Source organism: Zeus faber (genome assembly GCF_960531495.2).
Source record: "Zeus faber genome assembly, chromosome: 11".
NCBI classification, from domain to species: domain Eukaryota; kingdom Metazoa; phylum Chordata; class Actinopteri; order Zeiformes; family Zeidae; genus Zeus; species Zeus faber.
The window spans coordinates 18,091,688-18,110,111 of record NC_137205.1 but is presented as its reverse complement, the minus strand read 5'-3'; the positions used below and the strand labels follow the sequence as shown (position 1 = coordinate 18,110,111).

The window sequence follows — 18,424 nt, the reverse complement described above, 5'->3', positions numbered from 1 at the left end:
GGCGTCAGAATCACTTGAATTGATCCATCGAAAGAGCAGCTTTAGCCGATCCCCGCACAACGGGGCGACCGCGGTCCCCGAGCGACGCGGTGGCGTTCCTCCCATTTTAAACACTTTGGTGACTATCACACGGGTTGATCTCCCGCTACCAAATGAAAAAGATGAGGTTGAGGTGAAGAAAAACATTCCCTTTAATATAATATAATAACATAATATAATACAGCCCTTGCCCAGAAATAGACCAATTTTATGGAAAACGCTGTTGAGTTTTTTGTTTTTCCACTTTGACTGAGGTTGAGTGTAATCATAAGGGAAAAGTCAGATTTCTGGCCTCGTTTAGTCCGGCTAATTCAATATTTGCCACGCTCGCTTTAACAGAGCCTTAAATATAACACCCGCGCTGGAAATTTGGTTCGATTAAACTCTTGACTTAAAATCTAGACACACAGAGCCAAGATCTTTATCTTCTACTTGACCGGGGCCAGTTACTCGAGGATTCTTACCCATTATGGCTGAGGCGGCCCCCCCGCTGTGGGAATGTGTGTGTGTATCTTTCTGTGGATGTTAGTGTGTGTGTGTGTGTGTGTGTGTGTGTGTATGTGTGTACACATGCACTTGTGACATTGTGCCCATATGTTTAATTACACACTGCTTGAACAGTGCTATTTGCGTAAATCTGCTGTGGCGAAGGGGCGATTAAGCCGAAGGTTCGGTTTATGGGGCCATTTAAGCAGCGAGTCGGAGAGGCTCCGAAACCACAACCAAACCCCCGCCCCCTCCCAGCCCCACATGCCACCGTCCCCACCTCCACACCGAGATGGAGGGGAATAAGCAAAATAAAAAAGGAGCTATTGTTGCGGAGATAATGGCTATAATTTCAGCGGCGACCCTGCTGAGAGAGTAGGGGACAGCAAATAAGAGCCACGCTAACAATGGGGAGCCACTGGAGGGCGCTGTGGCGGTGTCATTTTGAATCAGGACGACGCACCTGTCGAACAGCCAAACTATCCCGATGTCAGCTGGGAAAAAGGAGGAGGTCGGGAAGCGATGCTAACGTGTGTGTCTTTTTTATTTGCATGTGTCTGTGCTTACTCTCCACGGTCAGCGTGACGGGCTGGCTGGTCTTGTTCTCTCCGTTCTTGTCGTTCACCGCCTGGGCGTAGTAGCGTCCGGCATCGGGCGCCACTGTGGACAGGATGACCAGCGTGTTGTCCAGGGTGATGGCTCTATGCACGCGCACACGGGCACAGGCACGCGCACGCACGCACGCACGCACGCACGCACGCACGCACGCACGCACGCACGCACGCACGCACGCACGCACGCACGCACACACGCACACACGCACACACACACACACACACACACACACACACACACACACACACACACACACACACACACAGTGTGTGATCAGTTATTTGTATCAAGGGTTTGATTTGAATAGTATATAGTACATGAAAAGCCACCGATCAGCCATAACATTTTAACCATCTGCCATTTATTTTGTAGGTCCCCCTCTTGGTGCCAAACCAGCTCTGACCAGCCTAACAATGTTTAGGTAGGTGGTACGTGTCACATCCACCTGAATACCAAAACCCAAGGTTTCCCAGTGTGATGGAGGCTTGCAATCTTTCCATGGTTGTGCCATCTCTCCCCCAGGTAAATGAATCACACGCACCCGGGAAACGTGATTCATCAGAGCAGGCGCCTTCTTCCATTGCTCCATGGTCCAGTTCTGATGCTCACGTGTCCATTGTAGGTGCTTTCAGACATTTGTGCTACAGTAGCTTTTCTGTGGGATCGGACCAGACAACACTTTGCTCCCAACTTCGCTGCTGCCTAATACATCCCACCCCTTGACAGGTGCCATTGGAACGAGATGATCGATGTTATTCATTTCACCCGGTTTTAATGTTGTGGCTGATCGGTGTACATATGCACACACACACTTGCACATATGGTATTGAGGGTGCACACAAACAAACACGCACCAACACAGGTATCGGTGGTTTGGAGAGACATCTATAAAAGCCTTTAAAAACAAGATTAATCGGGATGATGTTCATTTAAAACAACACTACAAATGTTTTGAATCAAATGGATAAATAAGAAAATGCACATCAAATATTAAAGATTTCTAAAGCAGCATCAAAGCCCCGATGAGGACATTAGATGTGTCCGGGACATCCCAATGTCCCATTGATGCTGGTGGGTGTGTTGCCCCCTTAAACCATATATGCACACATCGACATACAGTAAGATGTCCCAAAAAAAGAAGAAGATACTTGATATTTGTCACACGGCACACACACCACAACACATGCACCCCTGGTGACCAACGCACACACACGCTTCAAATGGTGGCAAATTCAAATTGTTCTCTGCATTTAACCCAGCCCGGCTTGTCCTTCCTCCAGGGTGCCCGGAGGAAGGAAGTACAAGTTTCACCAGTTTTCGGTGACATATATTTATTATTATTACTTTTTTTTCTTTCTTTAAACCCGCACTCCCACGAGGCGACGCCGCGGCTGCTAAGAAGCCGTCACGTCTGCCGGCGCGCACGGAGGGGCGAGATTGTCAGGGTGTTGTTTAAGCTTGCGGTGCCGAAGCGCATGAGTAGGAGCCATTAAATGAGAGCTGACACTCCGAGCGCCGGCAGATTAGAGCTTGAGTGTCTGCTCGTCTCTACCTGATCAGCACCGAATAAGACACTCTCGCGGACAATTAAGGACGCACGCACGCACGCGCGCGCGCACACGCACGCACGCAAGCACGCACGCACACACACACACACACACACACACACAAGCCCATGCATATCAATGCGGTCTGACATCGAGCGACCAAACAAGCGGTAAATGCTCAGCGTCCTGTCAGTGCCTCTCAGCGTCACAGCAAAGTGCACCGACGGCTCCCAGCGCGTTAATAGTCGGCTGCATAGTTACCAGCTCTGCTAGCGCGAGATAAACACACACACTTTGGAAGGTTTTCATTTTTTTTTTTTCTTTCGAACTCCGAGGGTGCTCTTATGGGACTACCCCCCCCCCCTCTTGTGGGCAGCGGGGGATGCACGCACCTTTCTGTTCTGAAGCGATCGAGCGCAAAAAATGTGGCTGTGGGTAAAACGTCTGAAAGTCTCCGCGTCAACGGTGACACGGCGGCGGCCCGTGCTGAAAAATAGATGATGACGATTCCCCCCCCCCGCCTCCGTCCAGCCCGCCTGTCGACGTGTCCGTCTGACTTCGGGGAGGTTAATCTCAGGTGAAGGCTCCACGTGTTCAAACCCGCGTCCTGGTTCGTCCATTCGGATATCCATTCGGACGCCTTGGCCGGGTGGGAAGCCCAAGTCTAACTCCACTGAATTTCATTCAGAGTTCCAACATTGATTGTTGCCGCATGCTGACACCCTGCGCCCCATAAACCCCCCCAAACCCAGAAGCAGAAGCTAACTCCAGATAAATTCATGCAACAGCGAGCGCTGCCAGTCAAACATATCATCAATTGGGGCCTTTTGTCCAATTTTGTCTAATTGGTTCCCTCGCTGCCTGCTCTATCTCTATCCTTCAATCATTCCGGCTGCAAAGTCAATAGCGGCAATATAATAACCCACTTTATCACTGAGAGGTGATTCAATGAACACACGGCCCGCGCCGACGTTCATTCATCAGCTATTCTGCTCCACCTCGCTCCTGGTGCCTGTGTGTGTGTGTGTGTGTGTGTGTTGAGCAGGGTGCGGGATTGCAGAAAATCTGTGAGTGTTATTGAACTTCTTGAGTTCTCTGAAGTGAAAGCTTTTCTGCCTGGGCTGCTCGGGGTTGAACAAACAAGACGCGTGCGAGATTAGACGTTCAAAGGAAAAAAAACAACAACAAACAAAAAAAACCCATTCGAGGGAGTCGGGGGCCAACAAGAAACACACAAACATAACAAAACAGGCGCGACACACCCCAAGCGCGCGCACAATTAAAAGGGATTACATCGACTGGCACGCGCAGGCGAGCGGGCGAGGCGCATGCACCCTGTCCGGCGTTCGTCGCAGGGGGCTGCGGGCTTACATGCGGCTGCTGGAGGGGATCTTGCGTCCGTCTCTGAACCAGGTGATCTGGGGCCGGGGGAAGCTGTGGATCCGCGGCGCGGCGATGAGGGCGCCCTCGCCCTGCGACACCGTCTGCGAGCGCTCGGCCTCCGCAAAGCCGCCCATGTCTGGGGGGGACAAACACAAACGCAGGATTAATTGAGAATTAAGAATCTTTATTTGTCACATGACCGCACTACAACACATGCATATATATATATATATATATATATATATATATATACACACACATATACATGCACATGCTTTTTGGGGTGGTGGCCAGTGAAATGTGGCCTCTGCATTTTTCCCCATCCTGGATGGTACCAAGTGTCCATCACTGGTCAGACGATGTGCATGTTTTTGGTGGGGGTCCTTACTGATGGTAGGTGGAGGAAACCCAATGTGAGCACGGGGAGAACATGCAAACTCCACACAGAAAGGCCCCTAGTTGGGAGATAACCCACCGGAGCACGGTGCCAACAGCTCCCCAGGCGGGGAGGCGGCGGGGTCGGCAGGAATAGAGGGGGAAACCGCAGCGCGGCGTTCGGCGGCGTTTTTGAAAGCCGAGCAACCTCTCCCTCGGCCGTGATTCATCTGACTACTTTCACGGCGCGCCGCCCACCGCTGCCACCCGCCACCTGCCACCCACCACCCACCACCACCCATTGTGCTGAGCGGGGGTACTCACAGGCGACCTGCACTTCGGTGCTGCACTGCATTATTGCGCCGACTCGGTTTCTGACGATGCAGCGGTAGTGGCCGGCGTGCGCCCGGTCCAGAGAGGGGATCAGGTACCTAATGGACACGGGGACAACACACAGATACACACACAGAAACACACACACAAAGCGCCATTAGTCTTCGTCATTGTGCTGGGGACGCTGTCATCTCGGAGGTTTTTATGCTCTGCAATCGCAATGGAAAATTAATCGTAAATAATCATACATACACCCACACACACACACACACACACACACACACACACACACACGCACGTGTGCGCGCAAACATGCACACACGCACTTAAAAACTCGAGCTTGAGTGCAGATTTCCGCCTGCTCCGCAATCTGACCGATGTGCGTCAGGGTGTAAGGGAGGGGCGGGGGGGGTATTTTAAGGAAGGCTTGTTTAATGTGCTGATGCGGGACGCAGCCCGAAGATGGAGGGAGCGGCGGGCAGGTCAGCGGCTCGGAGTGACGGGTAACGACAGCCCGCGAGCACTGTCAAGACTCACAGGTGCATTACTGTCATCTCGCCATCGTCAGCGGAGCGGAATCAAAGCATTTAAATATGGTTTGAATACGGTTCCGGCCCCCCTCATCATGGCTTCACGCTAAACGATGTGTGTGAAAATCCATCTTGATAGGAGCGGGCGGCGAGTCCCATTTAATTGGTCTGCTTAATAAAGCCACTTAGAAGTTGGGAGTCCGCCCCTGCGTTATTCCCCCTGCATTGCTATTCGGAGGGGGCGCTGATTCCTTGGTTAAATGGATTCCAGTTTGCCTCTTTGATCAGGGCTGGAGGAGAATAACAAGCAGAGGGCTGGTCTGTACAGCAGACCCTGAGACTAAGCCACGCGAGAGCACAGCCAACTGCCCAGGAAAGAAGGGAGTCGGATGAAAGGAGAGAGAAAGAGAATGAGACAGAGAGCGATAGATAGACAACAAGTAGGATGATTGTGTTTTGTGGGAATGGGTGTGTGTGTGTGTGTGTGTGTGTGTGTGTGTGTGTGTGTGTGTGTGTGTGTATACGGGCGTGTGCGTGTGTGTTACCTGGGTGGGGGCGGGAGCAGAGAGGCATTAGTTGAGGTAGCGTATGACTCCCAGTGGGACTTGATTGTGGCCATTTTTGCCCGAGCAACTCCTGCCTACTTTTCTTGCTCCGCGCAACTAGCACATAATCAGTATTTTGTGCGACAAGTTAAAAAACAACCACACACGCGCGCACACACATGCACACACACAATCAAGCCAAGACCTTGGCGTGCCGACAGGAGAGTCCACATCCAGTGGCCATTCAACGCTTTTCTTCTGTCGTCGCATGCCACACAGTACATTCAAGTATGTCGGGTGTAATGCGTGTCAACGTGCCGCCGGAGAGGAGCAGGCGCCGCACCTCACCACGAAGAAGAAGCGAGAGTCGCATTGTGCGCCTTCAATGTGACAGCCGCACACCAAAAAAAGGGGGGAAAAAAAGCACACACCAAAAACAGCCCTCTTATCCCTCCCGACCAAAAATGTTTCCCATGAAGCGCATTTCCTATTTACAAAGAGTTTACATGACTACGGGCCAATCAAATTGCCATCGTATCAGAATGCGAAGACTATGTAGTGCAAACATCAAAAGAGCATCTGCTGGCACCGTCTCTGCATATTGAATACCGTGTGAGATACAAATCGGAATACATTTGACAATCCCCGAACACGGGATGTTATGTCTCAGGGGGGACGCGCAGCCAAACCCTGTTTGAATAAATCCATAGAAAATGACTGTGGAATGTGCATAAAAATGAGTAATAGAGTTTTTAAGCTACATTTAAAATGGCGACACGGGGGCTAATGGCGGCGTGGTCGGGCTAATTAAGGCTAATGAATTATAGAGCGGCTCAGGCGGTGCTGAGCCGGGTTCGCCCGTCTCACCTGTACTCCAGGGAGAAGCGCGTCAGCTCGCTGCCGTTGTAGATCCATTTGAACTCCAGGGGCCAGCTGCCTTCCGCCATGCAGGTCAGGACCAAGCGGTTCCCCTCCAGGTGGACCTGGGTCTGGACCGGCTCCATCTTGAAGTAAGGCGGAACGTCGTCCACTGGTGAAGGGCGGGGGGGCGAACAGAGGCGGAAGGACAGAGGGACGAGAGATAGAGGAGGACAGGGAGCAGACGAGCGATGGGGAGATATATGGGACGAAGGCAGAGACAGAGGAGGAGCGAGAGGGACGGATAGAGAGACAGGGAAAAGTAAAAGAGGGAAGGGGAAGAAAGAGAAAAAATAAGTACGACTCTGTGACCCCTCAGAGCGGATAAGCAACACAAGTCCAACAATTCAAAGGAAATCTGGACTCGGGGGGGGGGGGGGGGGGAGAGGAAAAACCCATTTCCATTTTTCTTTGGCACTGATTGGGTACTTGAAGGTCAACGGCAGAGCCCGCCAGCGTGGGTGTGCGACTTGTGAAGGTAAAAAAAAAAGCGGCTTGCCCCTTCATCCAAAATTCAAATACACTGCCAAGGAGTTGCACGGAGCAATTTGTGCAGCGGAAGAAGTGAGAATACACACTTGTGTAGCCAAAGCCAAAAAGAGAGAGCTGGAGACGGAGAGACAAAATGAGAAACAAAGCAGATAAAGACGGGACAATGAAACAGAGTAGAACAGTCAAAAAAGAGTGTGTAGAGGAAAAGCAGGGAGGGGGCAGAAACACAAAGTTTCCTACACACACACACACACACACACACACACACACACACACACACACACACACACACACACACACACACACACACACACACACACACACACACACACACACACACACACACAACACACACACACACACACACACACACACACACACACACTTTCCCTCTCCTGACAGGATGAGCTATGCTCTGTGCCTCCCTTCATTTATCTTTATGGTTCCCTTAATGCAGCCAGATTATACAGGCCCCGTCCGCAACACTGCACACAGTCGCCTCGGCGGCACAACGCCTTTAAGGTGACGTGCCGGGGCCAGAGACCGGCTTTGAGACAAAGTGCTTTCATTTGAGCTGATGAAAAAGGCATGATCAGGCCTATTGATCTGTCTGACTCACCAGCCGCGGGCGACACTGAGCCGATTGTGCCAATGGTTGTGGCGGGACAATTAAAGTCTGTATTAATAGATGCAGCAATCCGCGGCAGCCTTGAGCGCGGTTAAATCTGGCCCCCGTCCAGATCGACGCGCGCGCGCACCATCTCACACACACACACACACACACACACACACACACACACACACACACACACACACACACACACACACACACGACCTTTTTCCACATCAAGGACCCTCAATTTATACACATTAGGCCATGGGCCCCATGGGTCCCGTCTCTCTGGGACCCCAATCTGAGGAGATTGTTTTTTTATTAGAAATGATTTCGTCCACATTTCCATAGCTGTCTGTAATAGTTAGGGAGATACCAGTGAAAATCTAGTGTGATAAAAACAATAAAAATTAGTCATTATCGTACATTGTCTAATGGTACTAATGTCTTGTAAATTTAATTATGTTAAAGTTTAACTGTTAATCATTTCACTGGGGACCCTCTGGACGCTCTTGAAGGACCCCTGGGGGTCCCCGGACCTCACATCGAGAACCACCGCACTCCAAAATTGTGTCGTAAAGACCGTAGGGAGACAGGGCTGAGCACATATGGAAAAATCGTGGTCGCTTAAATGGAAGTACTATGCAGACTTTTCCAAAACGGAAACCATTGTAGGAACCAGGAATTCAGTTCCCGTTGTGGTATTTGTGAAATTACATAATGAATTTGCACAATGTCCTTGGTTCCTAGGTGTAGTAGGTGGCGACTGATAAGGTTCTTAGAAGATTCCAGGCTAAAATGATTCTCATTTAGATCCTGTACCCTGGTGGAACAGCAACATACTGTATATAGTTATTTAAAGTGTAAGATCAGGCCAAAACTATAGTTTTTAAAATAAAACCTCTCATATTTCAGACGTTCGGGCGACACTAATAGGCTTCATAGTGGCAGTGCTACGCATACACACTCCTCCAACCTCACTCAATTTGAGCAATTTAGGCTTATTTAGGCCTTTTCCATGTGCAGTTTGTCCCTGCTGCTCCTTAATCAATTGCTCTCTTTTGTTGCACTTGTACGAGACCTTCATAAAGTGAATTGCATTAAACTAAATTAGTATTGTGAGGATTTTAAGTCATATCTTGAGCATCATCATTAATTTAGACAAAATTAACTGTCTCATGATATGACGTTACGTTCATTTCCCGCTGATAACATTAAAATACCATTCAAAGCCAATAAACGATAACATAGATGTAATCATCTAGTCCAATTATGGGGGATAAATAAGTATAATATCTTCACTGAAGCTACTGAATAGTGCATGCCCTTGTCTCAAGCGCGCACAAACACACACAATATACACAACTAAGCTCAACACACCTCAGGTGGAATTAATGAAAGAAAAACCCAGTCGTACTATATCTTTGAACAGCAAATCTCTCTGTCTCTGTCTCTGTCTCTGTCTCTGTCTCTCTCTCTCTCTCTTTCTCACCTTTGCAATAATCTCCCCAACACCAACGCCGTCCGACCCCCGGGCCCTTGAAATGTATCCCTGGATGTACCAAGCCACCCCCCAGTGCCGCTGCCAGGCAGTGGAGTGGAGGCTCTGCAGTAATTCCATCCAGGCTGTTATTGCACCCACACACACTAGACACACACATAGATAACAGCACAGTACAGTACAGTACAGTACACACACACACACACACACACACACACACACACACACACACACACAAGCACACAAACACACAAGCACACGCACACACACACACACACACACACACACACTCACCTCCTACCACTCCAAGGTAGTTGCAGGGGTTGTTACATGCACTTAGCAATACCTCGCCATTGACAAGCCACTATGGGAGACCTGCTTGCAAAAGAAAAAAAACCCCACAAAACAAAAAAGAACAAACCCAAGACTAATATGCGTATAGCCACATACAAGGAGAGTGTGTAATAACAGGTTAGTGCTGTTCAATCTGGTGGAAGCGAAAACCGGGATGAGTTGTTGGAGTAATTCACGCCACTATTACCTATGCGAGCACTGTGCGAGCCTCTCACATTAGCGGCTCACTCAAAAAGACCTATACAGCCCTAATAACGGCTCGCTAAAAGCTTCTGAGCGACATTTAAAGTAAAGTGCGTACAAGATTCGGCGCTGGGGATTTAAAAAAATAAAATAAAGGGGTTTTCTTTTGCTGTTTTTTTTTCCTCTAAAGCCAAGCAAAATGTTGGGTTATCCCCGAGCATAAAGACATTCGCTGGCTGGCGCTTCATGTATCATCCTGAATCCAAATATGGAAGGAAGGGGCGTCCGGCCTGCCTCTGACCCTCCCTTTTTCAAGATGCTCTCAGATCCTCGGTGACCCTCGACCGCGAAGGGTCACGTCGACGGGTACGCTCACAGGGTTACCTGCTCTAATGAGTTTCCCACAGAGGAGCTCTGGTTCCGACTGGCCCATTGTGCTTCTGCTCATCCCCGACGTGCCTTTGATCTCCTTATGTGGGGGCCGGGGCTAAACACCTCTAGTGCCCTCTGCTGGGGCCTTGGTTGGCCATCATGTACGTGCGTGTGTTTTTCTGTGTCCGATTAGGAGGCGGCATGCGGATCAGGTGGATAAAAATGAGGGCTGAGAATTGTGTCAGACTTTTGTCAGTCAAATCAGATTCGGCTGTTAAATGTGAATTTTAGACTATTTGGCGGCGGCGAGGCGGGGGGACTGTCTCCGCCGGTAGAGACGATGCGCGCACCAGCAAAGGGGCGCCCGCGATCGGCACGCCAGAACAGTGTGTTTTTATTTTATTTTACGTCTCCTTATGGAACGTAACAAGTGCGTATGGAACAGTATGGAACGAAACCGTGCGGAATGGCAACACTTTCTCTGTTACTCTTTCCCCTGTCAGCCCCTCTCCATGCGTCACGCGCGGAAAATAATCTTCACCCGTCTACGAGTCGTGCCCCGTTCCTCCGTGCCCCGTCCCCACACTGTTTTTAGGTGTTTTATTTGGAGGAACGGTGCACGGCAATCGGGCCGCACGGAGAGCCGCAGACGATATAAAAATATATTTTTGATTCCCCTTATTTATAGTTCCTCATTGAGATGTTGTCCCTGTGCATTTTGTAAGCTTTTATCTGTTTTATCCTGTTATTGTAATACACACCTAATAAAAATCCCATTTTTGCTTTAAAAACATAATTTTCAAGTTGAGAGAGCTGTTCTCTTGAGGAAATAGAACACAACCAAATCCTTCAAAAATAAAAGATTTTGAAGCAAAGTGGCACAAAAGTTTGTAACCGTTGTGATTTTATGACTAATTTCCCTGGGATTTGACTTAAAGTGGTAATCCATCCTGTGTTGGGTGGATTCAAACATTATTATTTTTCATTCCCCCAACATTCAAGAGAATACAAGTGTGTGAATGAGGGTCTTTGTCCCTCACTATTAAGGAGTCATCATTTCTTTAAATACATGTTTTTCGTCCAGCCATGTGTGTTCCAGAGCTTTTGGCCTCTCTGCCCCATAGTTTTTAGTATTTTTTGGGTTGGCATCATTATGACCACTGGTTGCGTTTTCAATACAGGCAGACGGACAGACAGACAGGCGGACAGACAGTGTGTGCCGGACATGGGCTGAAACGGACTAGTACCAAGAGACCGCTGGAAGGGGTGTAGAGAGGGAGGAATGAAGGAGGGATGAGGGATAAGGGAAGGATGAGGAGAGGGCAGCGGGATAGAAAGAGGAACCCTCAAGGCAGTGGACTATATTGGATACGACAGCAGGGTAAAGCGACGGTCATTGCTCGCTGTACGAATGTATTAAAGGTGTAAAGTTTGAGAGGAGTCCTGGTGGATTAGAGGGGGATCTAGCACACAGGTGATGAACCCAACCTGAGCGCGGAAGCAGATCCAGGGCAGACCGAAAAAAAAAAAGAAAAAGAGCCGCCTTGAACTAAGAGGGATTATATCTGGGCTGCTTGGCAGAGCATCTCCCTTCTGAGGGCAGGCTGCACCACCACCACCACCATCGCCGCGGCCAATTCGCCACAGATAAAAAAAAACAACAAAAAAACCCCCACCTTATTTTAACCTGACAGCTGAAGTTGAATAGGTGGCATGGATCCAGCGCCAGTCCCCCCGCTGCTCATACAGAATTTTAATGGCTGCCAGAAGCAACACCCCGGCTTCATAAACCACGGCCCATTGAGCCTCGCCATGAGTCACGCTGGCATGCAATCACACAGAGCGTGTTCATATTCAACACTTGTCATGTATTCTTGCTTTCTCTTGGTTATTTAATTCTCTATCTCCTCCACCTTTCCCGTAGTCCAACAAGACAAAGAGGGCCACTTCTGACACTCGGTGAAATGCCCAGGGGCCTTTGTTTGGGGCCTGTGCAACAACACAGCACAACACTCACTCCGCACTTTGATTGTGAAAACAACACACAATGCCATCGCAATTGCACGACAATTTTCTCCCTCACTCTCGCTCTCATTGACCTACAGTCCTGAATGAGCACGTGGGGTTCCATTCCCCTCCTCCAATCGGCCTCATGGTGCCTGGTGTCGGGGAGAGAAAATTTAGAGCGGTCGTTTAGCCTCTCCAATTGGACTTTAACATGCGGGATGGGTCATGGTTAGCTTCTCTGATGGGGGTTATGCAACAGTCACGGCAGCGACCTTGGCCTAGTAATGGGACAGTAAAAGGTTCTGGGTTGGGGGCAGGGGGAGTAGGAAAGCTTCTGAGCACGAGAAGAACACAGACACAGACACAGACACACACACACACACACACACACACACACACACACACACACACACACACACACACACACACACACACACACACACATTTTATCTTTGCCACTTGCTTTGCAATCTGGGATGAGCATGTGTGGGTTGGCATATAAATCACTACCAGCAGACACTATGCACCTGTGCATTCATATGCACATTCACCACCACTCTACAGAAATATGTATGTTGTGCAATTTTCATTAACACCTACACACACCTACACACACACACACACACACACACACACACACACACACACACACACACACACACACACACACACACACACACACACACACACACACACACACACACACACACACACACACACACACACACTCACTCACTCACTCACACTCATTCACATATTCACACCTCTTGATCGTGAAGCCCCTTCCCTTGTGAAGGTCAGGCTGATCTGTCAATCTGTGACCCGCCGTCGTCACTGTGACAACAAGCACCCTGCCGATGTACACTCCATCACCTCAGCCAGATAGCAGGGGGGGGGGGGGGTGCTCAGGAGAAGGAGAGGACGAGCGGGTGGAAGAGAGGAGCATGTGAGAGAGAGAGAGAGAGAGAGAAGAGCATCGAAGGAACAGATGGCGAGAGAAAGGAATTCATAATGAGATCGAGAGAAAGATCGGGAGATAGAGGAGAGTAATGGGGATGCAGAGCGAGGGGGCCGCGGGACGGAGAGCGAGGGCGACGGGGAGCGAGAGAGGGGCGCCCTCCACACCCGGGCGGCAAGGTGAAGGGGCCCATTACGCCAGGAGCCAAACAAGCAGAGCGTCTGAGAGACGGGCCGAGCCTCCATCTCACCTCACATTCATTTAAAGTAATGGCCTATGGATCTGCATCTGCAGGGGGGCGGGGGGGCTTTCATTGCCCTCCGTCATGCTGCCCTGTCAGTATTAATAGCTGCTAAATCACGTTTCTTGGCCACCGAGGAGGACGACACGCAGAACAATATTCCTCCCCTCGGTATCCACGTTGTGGCGATATAGACTTCATGGTCCAGGGGCCGTGTTTTACAAACAGCTTTTACAGCCGGGGTGAGCTCCGCTTTGGGGGAGCGTGCGGAAATCTGAATTTCCACCTTGTGTGCAGTCGAAATCTCGTTTTTCTTTTTGATGAGGAGCCGGCTTTGATGTTAAGAGAATGAGGTGTTGGGGGTTGAGTGCTGATAAAGCGGTGCCCGTGTCACGGCTGTGTAAGCGGATCGCCACGGGTTAATTCATGTGTAATTGATGCGGTTAATTGAGGTGTAATGTAGCACGGTGACGTGTCTGGGATCTCATGGGCTGGAGGGTGCGCCGTGCTCACAAAAGTGTGAGCGTGCACATGTTTTCTGTGTGTGTGTGAGAGAGTCTGTGTGTGTGTGTGTGTGTGTGTGTGTGTGTGTTTGTGTGTGTTTGTGTGTGTGTGATGTACCAGCAGCACATTTAGGAGCAGCAGCATCCAGCCAACAAATGGGAATGTAATTACGAGTGAAGACAGAGCAGGAGGCCAGTCAATGGACAGCAGATTGAATTATCTGCTCCTGGTTCCTGCAGGAGAAAAAAGACAAATTCTCACACACACACGCACGGACGCACGCACGCACGCACGCATACACACCATCACTCTCCTCTTGGAATTTTCCCTGTGCACCTTGGCGTGTGTCTTTTCACTTTTCCCCTTCTCTGTTGTCTTTCTCCTCTCTCTCTCTCTGTCGCCCTCCCTCACCCTTGTTCTGACTCTCTGCTGTTTCCCGCCTTGTCTTAACACACTCTTGTTTTCCCTAAACACAGTTTTCTCCTCCTCGTGCCTCTCTCTCCATCTCCCTCGCTGTCCCCCCCCCCCCCCCCCTCCCTCTCTCCCTCAACGACCTTGATCTCTCCCGGATACAGTACCTGTCGTTCCCTCCCACCATCTATCTCCTCCCTCTCTCACTCTCCGCCCTCTTATCCACAATCATCTTGCTTCTGCATTTTTCCTCCCATCTCCCCAACCCTCTCTCTCTCTCTCTCTCTCTCTCTCTCTCTCTCTCTTCCCATCACCCCCCCCCCCCCTCTCCTCTCCTCTGACCCCCTCTCTCTCCGTGCTCTTTGTGCAGTGTGTCTGAGTCACTCTCGCCGTACACTGTAGAGTTTGGTACCTGGGGACACGTCTGTGATGTCCAGGAGCTCAATTAGCGGGTCGGGCTCCCCAGCAGCGCGGGCGAACGGAGGCGGAGGGGGGAGCAGGCACGTGTCCCCCGAACGTCAGTTAACGAGAGCCCGCACGGCCACCGCGCCACGCCCTCTGCAGCTCCTCCGAGCCGCCCCGTCAACCCCGCTGCGACCCGCAGCGCCAGCGGGTGTGGGAGCCATTGTTAGGACCGCCGGAGCCGGATGCACAGAGGTCGTATTAGATCGCCGATCACCGAAAGGGATCCGTTCATGCTCATTTCTGCCGCACGGCCCCTCCAACGACCACGTTTCTAATTGAGGAGCTTAAACACTGGCTGGCTCTTTGGGGGCTTTGCGATTACGACAGATTGATGTGGCGGCAACACCGGGGGGCGACGACGTGACACGGATGGTTTTAAAGGATAACTGCGGATATCTACCTTGTTTTTTGATCAATATTTCACAGAGCGCTCCGGTATTTAGAGAACAGCTTTAATTGCCCCCCAATGCAACTCGGCCGCAGAGGGGCAACCGCGACTGCCCATTGCCAGGGTGAAGCTCATCTCCCAAGACCGGATCGATTGAACACATTCTGAGGCAGATCACTCAGGTTAGATTTAGGCACTCAGAGCTTTTAAATTGATCCAGTATCGAGAGAAAATCTGGGGCTAAAAGAAATGGGGCATTCAGGAAATCGCGAGCGAGCTCTTCGGCCCCATTGTCAGTTGAAGCTGCTCCCTCAATAGCGGATCAATTGAACCTCTGACCCTGAGTCTGACGCCAATCACTCGGGTTGACGCCCGGCGATCGAAACCACCAGAGCTACAGATCTCACACAATTAAAAAAAAAAAAAAAAAAACCCAGATGAGACATGATTATTCAAACGGCGTCTTCAGTCGCTCGGGTTGACTCCCAACCCTCCAAGTACGAAGCTCCAAAGAGTTAAAAAAACAACAAAAAAAAAAAAAAAACGGAGTTTTGCCCGTTATGCTGACGGTTTTCCTTGTCTAAAGTTAGCCGGATTTGGAGATCTCTTGGGGGGTGTGGGGGGGATAGCGCACAACAAATGGTCTCTGTGTTTCCAGTCGCGGCGGCGTGTGAGAGCGACATCACAGCGTCGCTTCCCTGGGTGTGCCCCCCCCACACACACCCCCACCCCACAGTGGATCACAGAAGCACTCTTCCAACGCGAGGAAAGGGAAAGATGGCAGAAGTGAAAAATAGGTACAAATTTCCACCCAGTAGTTTTGAGAGATAATTGAAGCCAGTTGGGGGGGACACGAGGACACCGCGAGCAAACAAAGGAGAGCGGCAGGAAGCGGGGGACAGCGGCGACAGAAGAGAGAGGAGGAACGCGGCGCCGGGGATTTCGGAGGCGGGCAGCGCTTCCTCAAGGCACCAGTGAGGAGGCAGGAGAGAGGTCTAAGTGAATTTCGGAAAGTAGGGCAAACACTAATGGAAGAAATATAAACAAGAGCGCGGAAATGTGAATTCCACAGGGCCCCGGGTCATTAGAGTTAATACTGCGCGAGGCGCCATCTGCTGCAATTGTTTACACTAGCCGGGATAATTAGATCCTAATTAGTGGGTGGTATGGCGGGGCGCACGATATTCCATAGTTTAGTTGAAGATTGGTGAGATGTTGACGGGCAGAACACACCTGCATTTATTACTGGTGAGCGGCAGGGCATCCGCAGGGGGACGAGATTCGGGGAGATAAGGCCAGTGCCGCTGATTGCGCTCCGCTGATTTATCAGATTAAATCTAGATCTGCTTATATGACTATTAAGGCAGATTTATTGTCTGAGGTTCATGAGGGATTGATACAGGCATGACTCCAAACCCTGTCAGTACAGCTCTACTCCCATACCCTGTGCATAGTATACACATACATACATACTGTAAATAAATATATATATACTATGTATACATGTATATTATTGCTACTGCCACATTGCTACTCTATATGTACTGTGTATATATATATATATATATATATATATATATATATATATATATATATATATATATATATATATATATATATGTGTGTGTGTGTGTGCGTGTGTGTGTGTATATACACACACGTATGTATGTATATATGTACACACACACACACACACACACACACACACACACACACACACACACACACACACACACACACACACACACACACACACACACACACACACACACACACACACACACACACACACACACACACACGCGCAAATGTTTTGCTATTTCTGCCCCTGTGTGTATGTGTATGAATGCTGTGCTATGGACATTAGAATATTATCAGGCCAAAACGCACGGCGCAAAACTGCTTGGTCTCATCTGTCCTATTCTCCCCGCACGCCCGTTTGGAATCTCTGAAGCGGCGAGATAGCACTGGCATGCTAATAGTGTTGTGCTGGGTGCAAGGTATCAGGGCGCCCGCCATTGTAATATATGCGCGTGGAATGGACTGTGATTGTGATTCTTATCTGTGGCAGAGTGCGAGCTCCATGTGGTGAGTGGCAGCGGCTGGCAGTAAATGCTAATGGCTGAGAGCGGTTGACAGAGAAAAGAATTATTATCTCCATTCATTATATTTACACCGCCCGCCTGCCTGTCTGACTTGGCCCGGGCTCCGGCGGAGAAAAAGCACCCACAGGGCATTATTTATTTGTTTTACAGGGAGAGACAAACTTCCTTCCATGGATGTTATTGAATTATCTACTTGGGAATTGGGGATGCCAGTTTTTTTTTTTGGACTTCAAAAGCTTTGGCTAATGACAAATATTTTGCTGTGAATTTCGGCAACATGTGCGTGTCAAGCCAGTCAGCGGGCGCGGGAGCCTCCGAAATGAAAGATGAGTACATTTGAAGGGCAGGAGAGAGAGAGAGAGAGAGAGAGAGAGAGAGAGAGAGGAGGGAAAATATGAAAAGGAATGGAAAAAGTTTCTCCCTTTTGTTTTTAGTGCGGAAAGACAACGGACCATTTGAGCACAGGAGGGCAGCCCATCGGAGCACAAAGCAGCAGCTCCTAATTGAGACCTCCGGAGTGTGAGAGCCGGCAGATTGCAGCTTGTCACATCACTGCCTCTCTGCAGCGCATTACTGGACAACCTTTTGACCACAATTTTTTTTCCCATCATCCCGACCAGCTCAGTAAGTCCGGGGGCCGCCGCCGTTATGCGCTGTGATAGCGGGCCGGCCCCTCATCACCCGCCAAACCACTTCCTCAAGATGGAACCTCAAACCTGCAAACCTGCAAACCACCCACATCAAGCCATCTCGCCGTGACCTCCGTGACACCCCACCCCTCCAACTCCACCGGCAGACAGACAGGTGTTTGGCCGCCTGAAGCAGACAGGGGGAGCAGACAGAAGAGGAAGGAAAAGGAAAAGAACGAGGCGCGCGCCGGGGTTGACGGATGGTTCGTGCCGCGCCGCCGGCCCTGACATTATGCTAATGGCGGCCATCGGTCGGTCCTTACACGGCTCCGACACGGCCTCGCGCCTGAAAACCATCGGATCCGGTGTCAGACGGAGAGTGAAGAGGCGTGCCGCTCCGAGAGGCGAGAGGCTAATTGTTACGCTTGCT

At 50.2% G+C, this 18,424-nt stretch overlaps 1 protein-coding gene across 1 annotated transcript in view; it reads right to left on the bottom strand.

Moving 5' to 3' along the window:
• LOC307237507 (protein sidekick-2-like) overlaps window positions 1-18,424 on the bottom strand; it is a gene marked incomplete at its 3' end in the record, with an annotated part of 107,489 nt that overhangs the window by 37,421 nt on the left and 51,644 nt on the right. Inside the window, exons 2-5 of the mRNA XM_080010229.1 lie at window positions 6,721-6,883; window positions 4,770-4,876; window positions 4,059-4,206; window positions 1,093-1,226 (exon numbers count right to left, since the gene is read on the bottom strand). Coding sequence (XP_079866355.1) covers window positions 1,093-1,226; window positions 4,059-4,206; window positions 4,770-4,876; window positions 6,721-6,857 — 526 coding nt within the window. The 5' untranslated portion in view covers window positions 6,858-6,883. The remainder of the gene's footprint in view (window positions 1-1,092; window positions 1,227-4,058; window positions 4,207-4,769; window positions 4,877-6,720; window positions 6,884-18,424) is intronic.